Source organism: Mus musculus, chromosome 10 (assembly GCF_000001635.26).
Source record: "Mus musculus strain C57BL/6J chromosome 10, GRCm38.p6 C57BL/6J".
NCBI classification, from domain to species: Eukaryota; Metazoa; Chordata; class Mammalia; order Rodentia; family Muridae; genus Mus; species Mus musculus.
This window is the reverse complement of record NC_000076.6, coordinates 63808816-63825766: the sequence shown is the minus strand read 5'-3', so window position 1 is coordinate 63825766 and position 16951 is coordinate 63808816. Positions and strand designations below refer to the sequence as shown.

General features: G+C 40.9%; 1 protein-coding gene and 1 long non-coding RNA gene across 5 annotated transcripts in view; one reads left to right on the top strand and one right to left on the bottom strand.

Annotated features, from left to right (window-relative positions):
• Positions 1-16951, bottom strand: part of Ctnna3 (catenin (cadherin associated protein), alpha 3) — a 1573570-nt gene that overhangs the window by 1177901 nt on the left and 378718 nt on the right. For 3 of the 4 annotated variants that reach the window (NM_177612.3, NM_001164376.1, XM_006513475.3), the window contains exon 6: positions 5282-5545. In NM_177612.3, coding sequence (NP_808280.2) covers positions 5282-5545 — 264 coding nt within the window. Of the gene's footprint in view, positions 1-4551; positions 4713-5281; positions 5546-16951 lie in introns of those variants that run through there. The other variant, NM_001164519.1, reaches the window with a different exon arrangement.
• Gm30644 lies at positions 7543-12049 on the top strand. The gene is made up of 4 exons (XR_380491.2): positions 7543-8264; positions 8345-8429; positions 10569-10738; positions 11532-12049. It is a non-coding gene; the product is annotated as a predicted gene, 30644 (long non-coding RNA).

The following is a 16951-nucleotide window of genomic DNA, read 5'->3' as shown; positions in this document are numbered from 1 at the left end:
TCACAAATGCAGAAGCAACACTCATAATTCACACTCACCTTTCCAATAAATCAATCAATTTACAGTGTACAGTGTTCTAATTCAATTACTAATTTTTTTCCACCATTAAATCTCAAGTTTCATACCCACAAACAGCCATGGCCCAGAATAAAAGATTTAGTGGAAGGTTTAGCTTGGTAGCTGTTGAGGAAGTGTTCTGATACATTTTCACACTATAAACATTTAATGAGTCTGGCTCCCGGCAGAGTATTTACTACATCCATTTATTTCACAGTAGAATATTTGCAGGGGCAAAATAGAGCAAAGGTTACTTCAGATCCTCTACCAATATAGCTCCCTGTAAATAATATAAAGTACAACCATTTAACTCACAAAATTATTGTTAAAAGGTTAAATGTTCAGTAAATTCTGTTTTATCTAGTTGGGACAGCTTTGGCAATTATTTGTAACTTGGATGTACTTCTCCCAGGCACTTTGTTCTGGAGCCCTGTCTTTGACTACAGCTAATATTCAGAAGTTGTTAAGACAGTGTTAGGGTCCTGGGGACATATTCTAGGTCTTCTGCCTGCTTGTTCAGAACGAAATGGGTCTTAAGAGGTCTTCCATTCTTGAAAGGGCCCATCTCTATGCTCTCTCCTCTCCGACCTCTGCTATGCCTTGCCTATCACACTAGTCTCCTAAACTAAACTGAGAGACCAAAGGTGTTCCAGTGGAGGATCGACTTGGAAAACTTTGATGATAAATGAGGTCTTTTGTGGGGACATCTCTGGAAACAAATCTGTTTGACGCTTTGGAAAAATGTGCTTCACAGTTCCACCTGCCCAGTCCTCTGGAAAGTTCCACCTCATTACAAGAAGCACTCCCCAAATACAGACTATTTTTACTTAATGATCCATGGGCAGCGTTTAAGCCACCAGAAAGACTTGGTTACATTTGTAACTTCTCTGATGATTCCTACAAACTAAGAACCTTATCATAGGTTATACCAAATTTTAATTGCGTTATGTTCTAGCTAGGAAAACTCAAGATGCATACAGTTACAAATTCTTCTGGAATCAGAGACTAGACACACATATCCTGCCTGTGCCTATCCACTGGCTTCCTGATTTACAATAGATACAACTTAGGTCGCAATTTTTTTTTCAGTAAAGGAAAAATTAGATTTTCTTCAATGGTGACAATGTAATAACCACGTGAATAGTTCATGCAAGATGCTTAGCCAGAGGGGCTAGAGAGAGCCTGAGGACCAAAGTTCAAATCCTGGCACCTGCTTAACACGCCAGGCATCTAACACACACCAGGAACCCCAACCCCAAGGGGAGCAGAAACAAGAAAATCAATGAGGGTTACTGATTTCAAGTCTAGCCATGAAAATAAGAGTTCCAGGTTTTCCGGGCAGTGGTGGCACACACATTTAATCCCAGCACTTGGGAAGCAGAGGCAGGCGGATTTCTGAGTTCGAGGCCAGCCCGGACTACAGAGTGAGTTCCAGGACAGCCAGGGCTACACAGAGAAACACTGTCTCGAAAAACCAAAAATAAACAAATACATACATACATGCATACATACATACATACATAAAAAGTTCCAGGTTTGGGGAGAGCTCCTACCGCAAAGGAATAGGTGAAGAATGATAGAGAAAGACACCTAATATCCTCTTCTGGCCTCTATCCATGCATTCATACATGTATGCCCATTCATACACACACAGACACAGACACACACACAAAGCTAAATAAAATACATACTTAACACATAAATACATAATAGCAAATCTTGAAAATATTTTAGTCAACCAGAAATATTTTATATTTTTTTTTAAAATTGGGTTTATTTGGAGAAAATAAAAAAACCCAAAAGATGACATTTTTTATCTATATACAATGATATCTACCAAGTAATGTCTATAGATTCTTAATCATTTTCGTAGAATGTATTTTATTTAAATTTTGTATGTATTAGTAGCCTCCCCTCCATTTTTATTTTAACAAGGAAGTGCACTACAACTGCTTTCTATTGGATGTAACTATCAGGAAGGAAAACAGACATGAAGAGGGCAAATTTCCCTTTCAGTGTCTATAACGAATGGTTAAAAAACAAAAACAAAAAAACATTCAACTGTGGCTCTCTCTCTAAAGGACACTTTCTAACTACTAGACATTCAAGTCCACTGGATAAGTGGTTTTCTATGACCACCGCTGCAGCATACTAAGCCAACACCCGTGCTCAGCTAGCCTAGGACATGCATATTAATACCAAGTTACCGTTTGTCTGCAAATGCCCTGACTTCCCACAGTGGTGAAGCTTGCCATCCTCAGAGCTAACCTCTACAAAGCTGCACATCAAAGCAGACAAGTTAAGCTAAGGTGTTGCAAGAGAAACCAAGACCTTGTTCAACAGTTCTTCCCCCGCCCCCATTATCCTTTATTTTTGAAGGCTGCTAAAAAAGCAACCCTCTTAAGCAGAAATAATCACACGTGGTCTAGGTCATTAAAAACCCAAGAATTGGTGTGAGGGCACCAGTGAAAGAAACACGTGAAACCTTAAAACACTCCAGTAGAGGCTGAAGGCTTCCAACTTTCTCTAATCAGCACCAAAGTCCATTAGCTGAAGCGTTCAGACCTCCGAGGGGTGAAAGCTTCAGGAGAAGGCAGACCAAAGCAGGCATCAAAAAGATCAATGCTGGCTCACAGCAGTGATTCTTCAGGCCACAGATTGCTAAGAGAAAATGCCTTTGGGAGCAGGTGTGTGACTTACAGACTGCTTTCAGGAGTCTAGCAGTAGCGTCGAGGACAGTAGGTGACCAGAGCGATAAGGTATAGGAAGAATGCAGATAGAATTTGGAAAGGATGGTGTTCAGAAGGGACAAAAACAAGATCCACAAGACTGGGATTTCCCATGCCGCTCTCCCCCAGTGAATGAACAAACAATCATGTGCTTACTGGAGGTCGCAATGTGGTCACCTGGTAGAAAATGATCAATCAGCTCCTCATAGCTCTTCAAACCATGACCAGGTTTCCCCTTTACTTTGGTCCTCAGGTTTTATATTTTATTGATTTAGGGTCTAACACTTCACTGCTATCTAGCCGCTTTCTTCTCATACCTGTGGCTGGTCTTAAAAATGAGATCTTTTAAAGATAAGATATCAAGATATGCACATAATACACAAGACTATCGTGCCTTCATCACAGGGCAGGATGATGGGGTGGGGATTATTAGTTTCCATTTGTTTTTTTGGTTGGTTTTTTGGTTTTGTTTTGTTTTTTCTTTTTTTTTTTTTTTTTTTTTAAACCTTAACAGACAATGAGTCCCTAAACTGCACATGACTGGATATTTTATGCAACCTCACATGGATTTCATATAATAATCTGGCAGCTGACAATACTGGATTAGAAATGAGGAGCCTGTTTAAAGACATTTAATTAAAGGGAAAGCAAGCTATTTTAAACTTGAAAGTTTTAATTATCTAATGAATTTCCTATGACCTTGATAAAAACTGTGCATATTATATAAGTTGTGGTTGCTAGGTGGGTTTTTTCTTTCTTTTTTTTCTTGGTTATCAGTAAAACTTTAGTAACTTTAATTATAGATATTTTTTTCATTATGGAAACATCTGCTTCCAAATAGTCTCTATAGTGATGTTAAGACTGAATATTTACTATGCATTGCTCTAAACATTCAAACCTGTATTATTAATTCATTTAACCTGATGAGGCTGTGATATTGTTATTGGCCTCCTATAAATAGGACAACATATAGGTCCATAAGTATTGTTCCCAAGGTTACAAATGTAGCAAATGCCACAGCTGGAATATAAACCCCAGAATGAAACACCACACTATGTATGTTGTCTCTCACTACAGAGCTCCTTGAAGGGCTAGGGTAACCAGTTCTCTTTAACATCATACTTGAAGACCTGATAAATACCTCAACTTGTTCAAAATTGAATTTCTGATCTTCTTCTGACCAGCTTTGCCTACAGCCTTCCTATGGTCAATGAAAACCTCTTCTACCTGGTTATTTGATTAAACATTTAAAACGAACTATCTATGCTATTCAAGATATATAATAGATACCTCCCACTTCCAAGTAAGACTCACTATCAAATGGTGGACAATTTGGTGCACAGACAAATTCTCCTCACCCCAGAGTTCAAAGATGTCCTTTATTAAGCAACTGGGAGATGCAAAGGCCTATATATTTCAACCTAGTAAGGCACACTATGAAAACCAATGTTCTCTAAGTACCAACTGTTGGGTGGCCCAAGCTTTGTAGGTCTGTCTTCCAGGCCTCCCAGACATTAATTCCTAATAGCATCGGAGACCATAAACTCTACTCTGTGTTGCTAGAGGACTCAGCATGCAACATCTGCTGTGGCTCCTCCCCTTTGCTCACGCCCCATACATCCATGCCACCATTACCTAGCTGACTCCTACCTACACAGCTGAGCCTTGCTGGTGCTGGCATGAGACAGAGTAGGGTGGTGCACATAAGGTAATTGGTGACTTTGTGTTCTGACCGTAGCCTCCCACCTGGTTCCCAGCTTCTCACCTTATTTGCATTTAGTCTGTCCTCCTTTGGTGCTAACATCATTTCTTTAAGACATAAGCCTCAGTGTGTTTTAAAAAAAGAAAAAAGGCCTTGCAAAGAGTCCCAGTTGTTCAGAGGAAGAGCTGGCACAGCCTGTTCTAGCCGGATCCCATTGGCTCTTTACCAGAGCTGTGAACTTTCCCCCTTGATGACTCCACCAGGTTCCTGGCTTCTATGTTGTCACAAACAGAGGGTGAGTAGCCTTGAGCCTATGTTCTAGGTCTCCATCTGATCCTGACTTAAATGCCTTGGCTCTTTGAGGACACCTCACCCCTTTATGATACGCTATGACAGCTGGTCATTTATAATGCTTAGCATGCTTTTAGCCTACATGCTCTTGTGAAAATATAAGCCCTTGATAAAGGCACTGACCAGATGTGTCCCGAAACACATATAACAGTGCAGATAATAAATACTGTATAGCAAATAGACCCTACACTTTAGAAGCTTGTATCTGCCTTCACTAGAATCCCAAGCAATTCCAATGTAAAGGCTTCTTATGCAGAGATGTGCTAAGCATGCCAATAGGAAATCTCATTGTTAATCAATTCATTGGAAGACCCGGGAAGGTCACTGAGACTGATTAATGATAAAAATAGAAATTCTCCAGACTCCATCGTAGGAACTGAAAGTCCGTGTCTGCTTACTTGTACTGAGACATTTAGTCACATCGTTGGCACTCTCTGCTTACCTCCAGCTCATCAAAAGCACTTCCCAGTGTTGCTGCCTGAGGTTCAGGGGGCGCTGGCGCATTCTGGATGCCTTGGGAAGCATTTGAAATTACATCAAGAGCGTTCTGGATCTCTTCACAGACGGTGTCCTTACTGGCTTTGAGCGAAGCAACATCGGAATGTTCCAAGCATGCTGAACAAATAGAATGCAGGAGTGGGGAGTTCTCCTTCAAGGTGGCCCGGGCCCCTGCAATTTCATCCCTCTGGCTTGGAGATTTTAGGTCCTGAAAAGATTTTTAAAAAAAAATCTTAATACTTGTCATAGAAGAAAGATATATTACCCGGATGCTCCCTTGGGGCAAGTGAGATGCAATGAATCTAAAGACAGTAGGCAGTAAGCAGTCAGATGGAGCTAATCAAGGGCACTGGGAATCTCTACAGTCCTTCTTCTGAAGTTCTGGTGTAGGAAACAGGAAATAGTTCATAGGTAAAGGCCACAACGGTGGAGAGGTGTCCCTGGTCAGCCATATATGTATTATCTTAGTTTTTATTCCTATTGCGGAGAATGGCAAAAAAATCGAAGGGGAACTGTGGTGCATTGGGCTCAAAATTTCAGGTGTCTGTCCATCATCACAAGGAAGTCAAGGCAACAGAGACATGAAGAAGATGCTCACATGACACCATGGTCCACAGCAGACAGTGCTGAACCATGCATGCATGCCAGCTCACTTCCCCCACTCTCTGGAAGGTAGAAATCATTTCTCTAGGGAATGGTGGCACTCACAATGGGTGGCCCTCTACACCATAATTAACATAATCAAGTCAACCCCCAAAGACTTGCCTGCAGGCTGGCCTAGACTTACCCTCATTGAGGCTCTCTTCCCAGAGGGATCTAGATTGTGGCAAGATGATAATTCAAGCTAATCACCAAACCCATATAAGTCACAGAAAACTCTGACACATTACAAAGAGCACTATCAGGCAGCTTGAATTTCCAATATTCTGTTAACCTATTTCCCATGGATATTAATATTTACATCTAGCTTCCCATGAAAACAAACCAAGTAAATTAAAAACACCAAATAAAACTTTTCTCCATTCAACTACCTTTTTCCATTTTGTAAATGCTAATAAACAATCCTATATTTTTCTTTCTTTGATATTTATCCAACAAATAGTTGCTAAGCACTTAGCATCTGCTAGCCCTTGGGTTAGAGTCCAGGAGTACAGATGTGAACAATCCCATCAGACACTTGATTTCCTGAAGTTCATGTTTGGGGGCAGGAAACTTATAGGCAAGCAGTAAACTAGGCAAACATAGAAACAAGTCACTTTGTGGTGATGAAAATATGGATGAAATGAAAAGTAAAATATAATAACAACTAGAATAGGAAAGTGCTTTAGTGTGAACAGTCTATAAGGGTGTGTCTGTGGATAATGGCCGCTTGAGGTCATACTCATTGCAAAGTATCACAGACAGAGTAGGGGAACCTCGTATATAAATGATGGCCAGCTAACACTGCTTAGGATGTAATGGGAAAAAAATGTCAAGCACCATCTTAACCAAGTGATTAAGGCTGACATCATCAGTGATGTCACATGGATACATTATGACACAAAAAGTGTCACTTCTGGGATACTATCTAGGAAGCCATAAGTCCTACCTAACAATGAGAAGCAAAACACAGAGGAGCACCCTGGGAATCATTCCACATGCTACATGGGCACTCTTCAGGAGACCATGCAAGTTTTTTGTTTTTGTTTTTGTTTTTGGGTTTTTCCAGACAGGATTTCTCTGTGTAGCCCTGGCTGTCCTGGAACTCACTCTGTAGACCAGGCTGACCTTGAACTCAGAAATCTGCCTCCCTCTACCTGCCAAGTGCTGGGATTAAAGGCGTGCACCACCACTGCCCAGCTTCAAGTTTGTAAAATAAGGAGAAATAATGAGAAATTGTCATAGAATAGAGCAGAATGGGAACACATGACAATTATATGTAATGCCATTCTCTAGACTAGATTCTAGAATAGAATAAACGTATTTATACAAGCCTGGTGAGTCTAAATACAGGCCATTAGTAGTAGTTAATAATGATATATCAATGTGATCTCTTTGTTGGGACAAATGTTAAGATAATGAAGAAATCTAAGAGAAAGGAATTATCTATACTGGTATGCTTTGTTTTTTAAACAAACACATTATTTATTACTCCCACAATTTTTCTTAGAAAACACTACCAAGTGTCATGAACATTTATATTAGTTCATGCATGTCACATGTGTATCTTCCAATAATTTGTGAAATTTTGATAAATGTAATTATTGTCTCGTTTTTTTCAAAATGAGAAGGGTGAGGTTTTCAAGACACTAAGGGAGGGGGCAGACCAAAATGGATACATTTTGTCTTTTATAGCCTGTTAGGGAGCCCTCATCCTAGCTATGTTACATTCTTTCCTGTTCCAGAAGGATTTTCTTTGTTACACAAGAATAGAGCCTGGATTTATATGTCACACAACTTATAAAGTACTTCTATTTGGCCTCTCCATGAGCATCACATTTTGGGTGAAGTTGTCGTTACTAGCCCTATGTTAACTAAGTAGATACTTAGTGCAAAGGAAGAGATTGGTGAAAGAACAGAGTTACAGAGTTACCAGGGGGAGGTGCTGGGCAGGGTGTTTCCACAACACTCTCCTTGCCTGGGACAATGCTGCTAGCACTAGTAAGTGGCTAGTGCTATTATATTTTTAGTTCCTTTCCTTCTGAAAACAAAAGCTCTCTACTGCTCCATGCAGCCTTTGGAGATTGAATTCTTCCCAAAGTGTAGGAAGGACAGTTAAAGCCGCTGTCAACCCAATGCCCATGGTCCCGAATAAACCAAGAAAAGACAATGCGTGATTTCCTTGGCCCTCTATGATCCCACCCCCACCCCACCAGCCACCACCCACCCCTGCCCCGTATCTTCCTCTGGGTCCTAGTTTGGGCTTTGAAATCAGGACTACAAGATAGGTAAGTCACCCATTCTTTTGGTATCTGCTTTTCCATTTGTGGAAACGGAGATAATGATACTCTCTCAACCCTCTTACAAGACAGTACAAGAACAGCAGAGATGGAAGACAGCCTGCAGCAGTGCAATGCTGAGCACGCCAGTCTCATCTTAGAAGCCACTTGGATGTAAGAACTGGGATCAATATGGAAAACAGTAAATAATCTTAGAAAAAATCATGGATCATCCTTTACATTTTATCAAAAATACTATGCAGTTTTTCTCCTGTGAGGTTCTTGGCGATTTTCATATCCCTGGTTTACAACAGCACTTACCAGTATAAATCACATTGCAGAACACATAAAGATGTAAATCATACAAAGAACATAATGACTATAAGGGATGCACAGCCCCTTGTGAGAAATGCTCAGGAAAAAGCACTAATGTCCCGGAAGGGTCACGGAAGACTCTCTGTGAGAGACTGTAATCAGAACACATATTAGGTAAGTTCCTCTACAACAGCCTGTGCATGATTCTTTATTTAGAATGACATTGTCAGGATTTCAGTGGGAAATAGTGTACCTAAGTTATCACAAAGAAGGTTAAAGTTTAAAAATATCATTTCCTTTGCTTTGGTGGTGGCTAGGAATATCTTAGAATGAGCCCTTTGATGCTGTAAGGACTTTGGGATTTTTAAAAGTACAAACGTGTTCTGGATTTTGAACATGATGCTTTGTCATCTCTACCTAAGGCAAGGACAGAATCCTTAATGAGTACCAGTACCCTAAATATCAAGCCTCTGAAACCTGCAAGCAAGGACAGGATCAGTAAGCATAGCAAAGGTATGCATTATGATCGTGTATAGAGAGGAGGCAAGGAGCCGCACGTGGTGGCGCACGCCTTTAATCCCAGCACTCGGGAGGCAGAGGCAGGCGGATTTCTGAGTTCGAGGCCAGCCTGGTCTACAAAGTGATTCCAGGACAGACACGGCTATACAGAGAAACCCCGTCTCAAAAAAACAAAAACAAACAAACAAAAAAACAAACAAACAAAAAAACAACAGAAAAAGAAAGGAGGCAAGGCAGAGAGCAAATTCAACATTTGAGAAAAGATCATTGCTCACAAATGATATTACACATTCTATACATAATGTGCCAATTGTTCTTTGAAATAAAGGGTGATCATTCTTCTTTTTTTGTTTTGTTTTGTTTTTTTTTAATTGGGTATTTATTTCTTTTACATTTTCAATGCTATCCCAAAAGTCCCCTACATGCTCCCCCACCAACTCCCCCACCCTCCCACTCCCACTTCTTGGCCCTGGCATTCCCCTGTACTGAGGCATATAAAGTTTGCACGACCAATAGGCCTCTCTTTCCACTGATGGCCAACTAGGCCATCTTCTGATTCATATGCAGCTAGAGACACGAGCTCTGGGGGGGGGGGGGTATTGATTAGTTCATATTGTTGTTCCACCTATAGGATTGCAGATCCCTTCAGCTCCTTGGGTACTTTTTCTAGCTCCTCCATTGGGGGCCCTGTGATCCATCCAATAGCTGACTGTGAACATCCACCTATGTGTTTGCCAGGTCCCGGCATAGTCTCACAAAAGACAGCCATATCTGGGTCCTTTCAGCAAAATCTTGCTAGTATATGCAATGGTGTCAGCGTTTGGAAGCTGATTATGGGATGGATCCCCGGATATGGCAGTCTCTAGATGGTCCATCCTTTCGCCTCAGCTCCAAACTTTGTCTCTGTAACTCCTTCCATGGGTGTTTTGTTCCCAATTCTAAGAAGAGACAAAGTGTCCATACTTTGGTCTTCGTTCTTCTTGAGTTTCATGCATTTAGCAAATTGTATCTTATATCTTAGGTATTCTAAGTTTCTGGGCTAATATCTACTTATCAATGAGTACATATTGTACGAGTTCTTTTGTGATTGGGTTACCTCACTCAGGATGATGCCCTCTAGGTCCATCCATTTGCCTAGGAATTTCATAAATTCATTCTTTTTAATAGCTGAGTAGTACTCTATTGTATAAATGCACCACATTTTCTGTATCCATTCCTCTGTTGAGGGGCATCTGGGTTCTTTCCAGCTTCTGGCTATTATAACTAAGGCTGCTATGAGGTTACTATGGGTGCTTGTAATTACTTTAACCAATAATACTATTGGGTTCATAGGTTGTCTACTTATCCTAATTGCAAACCAGGTCAAAATATTTATTCAATATCAAGGTCAATTGGGAATATCCCCAGATAGAGAGGAACACAGAGTTCAGATCCTCAAGGGCTGACACTTACTTCATCTTTTTTTTTTTAATGTGCCAGGAGAAAAACACACACACAATGTTTCCGAGCTAAGACATCAAATGCTTCCAGCTGATGAAGAGACTCCCAGATGAGATTTTTAAAAGTATGAGAAGAACTTCCGCATCAGTCTACACAAGTGTGTAGAGGAGGCAACATGTGAATTGCAACCCTGGCAAGAAAAATGAAGTGTATGTAGAGATTTCAAAGTGCACATAATATAAAAAGAGGAGGCTCTAAGCTATTGGCTAATTCACTCATTCATCCAACAATTGCTGGGCCTATGCTGCACATCAAACACTATGTTGAATAAGTACTGGAAATGGGAAGAAAAGCTCTCAGACCAAAGCATATACAAACAAAAGAATCTTACAGAAGCTGAGGGCTGGAGAAGTTGCTCAGCTCCTAGGAATACTGTTGCTCTTGCAGAGGACCTGGGTTCAGTTCCCAGTGCCACCATGGTGGCTCACAACCTGTAATTTCTGTTCCAGGGGATTAAGACCTTCTTTTGGCCTCTGTGATCACTGCACACAGATGATAGATATACACACATGTAGGCAAGCACTATGTACATAAAATAAATAAATTTTTAAATTATATAGAAATTAAAATAAAATTGCAGCACAGAGGAAAATCCTCAGCTTTAAGGGAATTAAAGTAAATATTTGAGAGAAATTTTGGAGGCATAATTGATAAATTGGTATATATTCAACGTCTACAAGATGACACATACACACACATATCAAGTAATGATTTCTGCAATTAAATTCATTAGAATCACTCTTAGCATACCTAATAGCCATACATGTTTATGTTATAGGAATACTTAAGGTCTATTCTTCTAGTTAATTTTAAATATATAGAACATTGTTATCAGCTAGCATTACCATACTACTATAATTAGACATTCAGAACTTATAAATCTTCAAACTATATTTTTGAATTCCTTAACTGATTCTCATTTTCTCTGTGCCCTACCCCTAGCAACCACCATAAAATACTCTTCTAAAACCTAGACTCCTTTTCGAATGCACACAGAAAAGAGATCGTCACGTATTTGTCTTTTTCTTCTGTGATCCTTGCCTAGCGCCCTCGCCTCCAGGTTCATCTGAGCTGCCGCGAATACAGGAAGAAGTTCCTAACAAAGTGAATCTTAAAACAGTGAGAGGAAGCTGTTCTGTGACCCATGCAGAACAAAACAGCAAGCAAAAGAAAACACCGCAGGTCACATCCTGAGGCGCAGAGAGGGGAGAAGCGTGCAGGCTACTGAGGGTGACATTATAGAGAAAACCAGAGCAAGAAGGTAACAACTGGAGCTGGGAAGACCAAAGAACCCTGAAAGCTACAAGATCCCGTGAGTGTCTGGAAGAGGCCTTTGACAATAGCCATTTACATGGACTCAAGCAATCACATTGCAGCCAGGGAGGCCAGGCAAAAACTCAGTTGCATTGAGAAACAGTGGGTGCCTAACACTGGACAGGATCACCAGGCTGAAGCAGGAAGGAGCCACGCAACTCTTTTTTTTTTTTAATTAGGTATTTTCCTCGTTTACATTTTCAATGCTATCCCAAAGGTCCCCCATACCCACCCCCCCAACCCCCTACCCACCCACTCCCCCTTTTTGGCCCTGGCGTTCCCCTGTACTGGGGCATATAAAGTTTGTGTGTCCAATGGGCCTCTCTTTGCAGTGATGGCCGACTAGGCCATCTTTTGATACATATGCAACTAAAGACAAGAGCTCCCGGGTACTGGTTAGTTCATATTGTTGTTCCACCTATAGGGTTGCAGTTCCCTTTAGCTCCTTGGGTAATTTCTCTAGCTCCTCCATTGGGGGCCGTGTGACCCATCCAATAGCTGACTGTGATCATCCACTTCTGTGTTTTCTAGGCCCCGGCATAGTCTCACAAGAGACAGCTATATCTGGGTCCTTTCAGCAAAATCTTGCTAGTGTATGCAATGGTGTCAGCATTTGGAAGCCATGCAACTCTTAACAAGGGGAAAGTGCCAAGGCTTTGGGAATAGAAGGCATTTAGCAGAGGAGTCTAGAAAATGGCATCAGTGATTGTAAACGTGGAAATACATTCACTGGGATGGGAACACCGTGGAAAGAATGTGTTTGTAAGGAAAAAAAGGTGAAGTGCATTTTGTGATGTTATCAAATGTAATGTCAGAGTGAAACTGTAAGTGAAAATGCACTCAGGAATGAGGATGTAAGTTCAGAAATAGGGACCGGTGAGTCTCCGGCTCTTCTTTGGGGGTCCGCGCTACCTGTAAAGGCAGCAGTACCTTCAGCCAGTGTGAATGCTGCGCTACTGAAGGGAACCTGAAATCAGAGTTCCCTGGAGATGTCAATGGAATTACTAAAGTAATTCCAAAGGGCAAACACTGATGGTATCTTAAGTGCCAAAATGGGTGTACCAGCTAGTTTTGTGTCAACTTGACACAGCTGGAGTTATCACAGAGAAAGGAGCTTAGTTGGGGAAATGCCTCCACGAGATCCAGCTATAAGGCATTTTCTCAATTAGTGATCAAAGAGGGAGGACCCCTTATGGGTGAGGCCATCTCTGGGCTGGTAGTCTTGGATTCTATAAGAGAGCAGGCTGAGCAAGCAAGGGGAAGCAAGCCAGTAAGTAACATCCCTCCATGGCCTCTGCATCAGCTCCTGCTTCCTGACCTGCTTGAGTTCCAGTCCTGACTTCCTTTGGTGATCAACAGCAATGTGGAAGTGTAAGCTGAATAAACCCTTTCCTCCCCAACTTGCTTTTGGTCATGATGTTTGTGCAGGAATAGAAACCCTGACTAAGACAATGGGTATCAGAAAATACTGAACTTCAAAACATTTTAACTTTTAAAAATTAAAGAACAAGCAATAACAGAGAGTACAGAACAAGAATTAAACTGTACATAACTATACTTATCATAAGAAGCAACTTAGAAAGTCAAAATGACTTCTATATTGTATAAGCTAAAAAAAATGTCTGTCTGTCTTTTAAAAAAGAGTCACAGCTGGAGAATACATCATAAAAATAACTAGAAATTATTAATGAGCTTGGCTACTTCTTAATGGACTTCTTTACTAAGTCTACAAATACTAGATTAAGAAAGTAGTTTTACAAATTTGAGTGAAATAAATCAAAATATCTGTCAACATTGGTGTCTTCCTTAGTTCATTATAACTCTCTTGAATGAAAGTCATATAATTTATTATTTTGAATCTTACTACATAGTAACACATGGCATATGAGTTTAATACATCTTTGTTAAAGAAAGAAAAACCAGTAAATGAAAATTAAGTCAGAGATGGAGCTGGAGAAATGGCTAAATGGGTAAGAGCAGTGGCTACTCTCCTAGAAGACTCCAGTTCAATTCCCAGCAGCACATAATGGCTCACAACCCTCTGTAACCCCGCTACGAGGGAACCAATAGCTTCTTGTGGCATCTGCAGGCACCAAATCCTATGTATACACAGGCAAATCACTCATCTACATCAAATTAAAAGCAAATAAATCTTTTAAAAAACAAATCAGAGGAAGATACACTTCAAAGGGGGGTAGAGAATTCAGGTATATTGTTATTATTATTACTCAAAATATCAAAATTGTAAAAAATATCATCTAATCTAGAGAATTTATACTAATTTGTATATGAAAATGACACAGAAAGTTAAGCTTAAATTACACCTATCTCCACACTAAATGTTGCTGTAGCCATTAATTGGTACAACCACTTTGGAACACTGCCTTTATATATATCCACCCAGAGCTGGTTATATACATGTCCCACTAGGCTATGCTACCTCTAGGAGATGATGCACACATATGGAAATGCGCTCACATGTTCATCAAAAGACAGGAAGATGTTCACAGCAGCCGGTTCTCAATAGTTCTAAACTGGAAACAAAGTAATGGGAACCACAGAATGTGCTAAGTGCAAGAGAATTGAAAACCCCACAACGGAGGAAGGATGTGTTGTTTGAGTCTATCTATATCAAGATTTTACTCCGGCAACATGGATTTAGAGCAGAAATCAGAATGGTGATTATTCTTAAGGAGTGATCAGAGTCTCATCAGAGAAAAAAATCTAGCTCCAGTAACTCTGTTTCCTTTTCTGGGCACCAGCTACAAGGTGTCTGCTGGAAATTTTTGCTCAACTATATACTTTTTGAGCTGTGTGCTTTTCTGGAATGGATGCTGTCATTCAGTAATTGTAAGTTTTATAAGGGCTGACAAGACAGGTGGGTCAGTGGGCAAAGGCTCTTGCCACCAAACCTAATGACTGAATTTGATTCCCAGGGCCCACAAGGTAGAAGGAAAGAATAGATTCCCACAAATTGCCCTCTGACCCTCCCACACACACATCCTATGCAATAAATAAATAAGTGTAATAAAAATTGTAAGTTTACTTATAGTTGAAGGAAGCAAGCAAGTGAATAGAGCCAACCAGTAACTGTCACTTAGCAAATAGCACTGCAGTAGATCACCTGTGACCCACCCTGCTGATTGCATTTCCATGTTAAGGGGATGATAAGAAAACTGGATATGCAGTCTACTTTCTGCCTGGTTAGAGGAATTACATAAAAAAATAAAAAATAAATAAACATGGCTGTTTAAATAAACACAAAAAGAAAAGCTCCCTTGGGTTGGCCATCAGAAAGACCAAAACTAAAGTGTCTTTACAGCGGATAATTCTGTCTGCCCTCAGACAAAGCCAAATTTCAGGGGCTTAGAGAAAACTCCCCGCTAAGCTGCTTCCCTGCCCGCGTAGAATCCCTCAGCAGAGACTCTGCTGGGCAAAGCAGGACTGCATGCAAATTCTCACATTTCTCTTCCTGGCGTTCAAGTGAAGCTTTGGAAGCTGATAAAGCCACTCTGGTAAAGGGGGCGGGAGCGGGGAGCAAGGAGCTAGGAAAGAACACTGTTTGTTTTCTTGAGATTAGGAAGCCACATAGCAAGAAAGCCTGTGTACTCGTTGCTACTTGGATCCTGTGTGGGGTTGGCTTCTCCCCCCAGTCCTCCCTCTGCCAAGATGCCACATGCTGACTGCTTTACTGGTCACTGGGCAGCTCCATGTTCTACTGGAAGACAAAACCATGGAGAGGCATGCTGATTTTGGGGGTTTTTCTCCAACGTAAATCAGGAGATGGGAATACTTGACCATGACTGACCTGAAGGGGACAAGATATGGAACAAGAACAGATGGCAAAGAAAATTTTGAGGAAAACAGAGATTCAGGGAGCTTATAATCAAGACATCATGAAGCAGCAGAGAGAGTGGGGAGAGCCTTTCGCTGCCAGTCCATTGTGTTTTATATCAAGAGGTCAAAAACAGCCAAGGAGAGAATAGAAGGAATGATGGTTTTCAAATAGGCAAATGGGAAGCCATTGGGTAATAGTAGTACATAAATCTCCAAAGTATGTATTAGGGATGCTTAATGCATGCCTTGGGTAGCTGAGAGACACCAGGGTGAATACTAGCAACCTATGCAAACATCAGTACTTGTTTGCTTGCTTGCATCCTGACATGGGACCTCACAGCCTGTTCTCAGACTCCATATTCTCCTGCCTCAGTTCCCAGACTAGTGAATCAGCCCTTATAGTTACATTACAGTTAATAAACACTATTTCCAGAGATTGCTTCTCAAGGAATCCTACAGGGAGATGTTAGAAGTGTCCCTTATGCTTATTTATAAAAAAAAAAAAAAAAAAAGGAAAGGGATAATTCTCCAATACAAAGGATCGACAGCCAATTGTTTCTCAGACCCTGTTGAGCTGCCAGGGAGACAGACAATCAATTGCTTTCTCATTCATGAGCCAGATGTGGATAGGATTCAAGGCTGGATCTCACCTCCCTATACTTTTTACCCAACATCATTTCTATCTCTTTTCAGTAGCTTTAGCATCTGCCAAAAGACAAAACGATTTTCTTTATGTCCTGTCCTGTGATGACTCGACAGAGGATGGACAAAGGAAAGTGACTGTTATGATTGTCATACCTAGAATGACTCAGGTTACAAACACACTGCTTAATTGATCTAGAGAATACTGATAAGAAAACCTAAGGATAATAGGAAATGGAACTAGCCAGGCTGTTTTAGGACAGGGACCTGAAAGCAGCACTTTCAGAAATGTCACCTGGTCCCGTTGGCAGTCCTGTCCTTGTCTGAATCCAGGAGTGTCAGGAGGGTGTACTGGTTTCTGGTTCCTTGTTCTCCTACATGAGCAGCCCCGGCTGGAAGCTGTACCTGAGGATATGTCTGACCATTAGGCAAGTACCTGGACCTCAAGGGTGGGCTAACTAGATGGACAGCCTCCCCATGCCTCATCCCATGTCTGTCATCCTTCTAATTACCAAAGTTCCAAGACTAGGCAATTGACGGGACCACAAATCACTCAGTCAATACCTGCA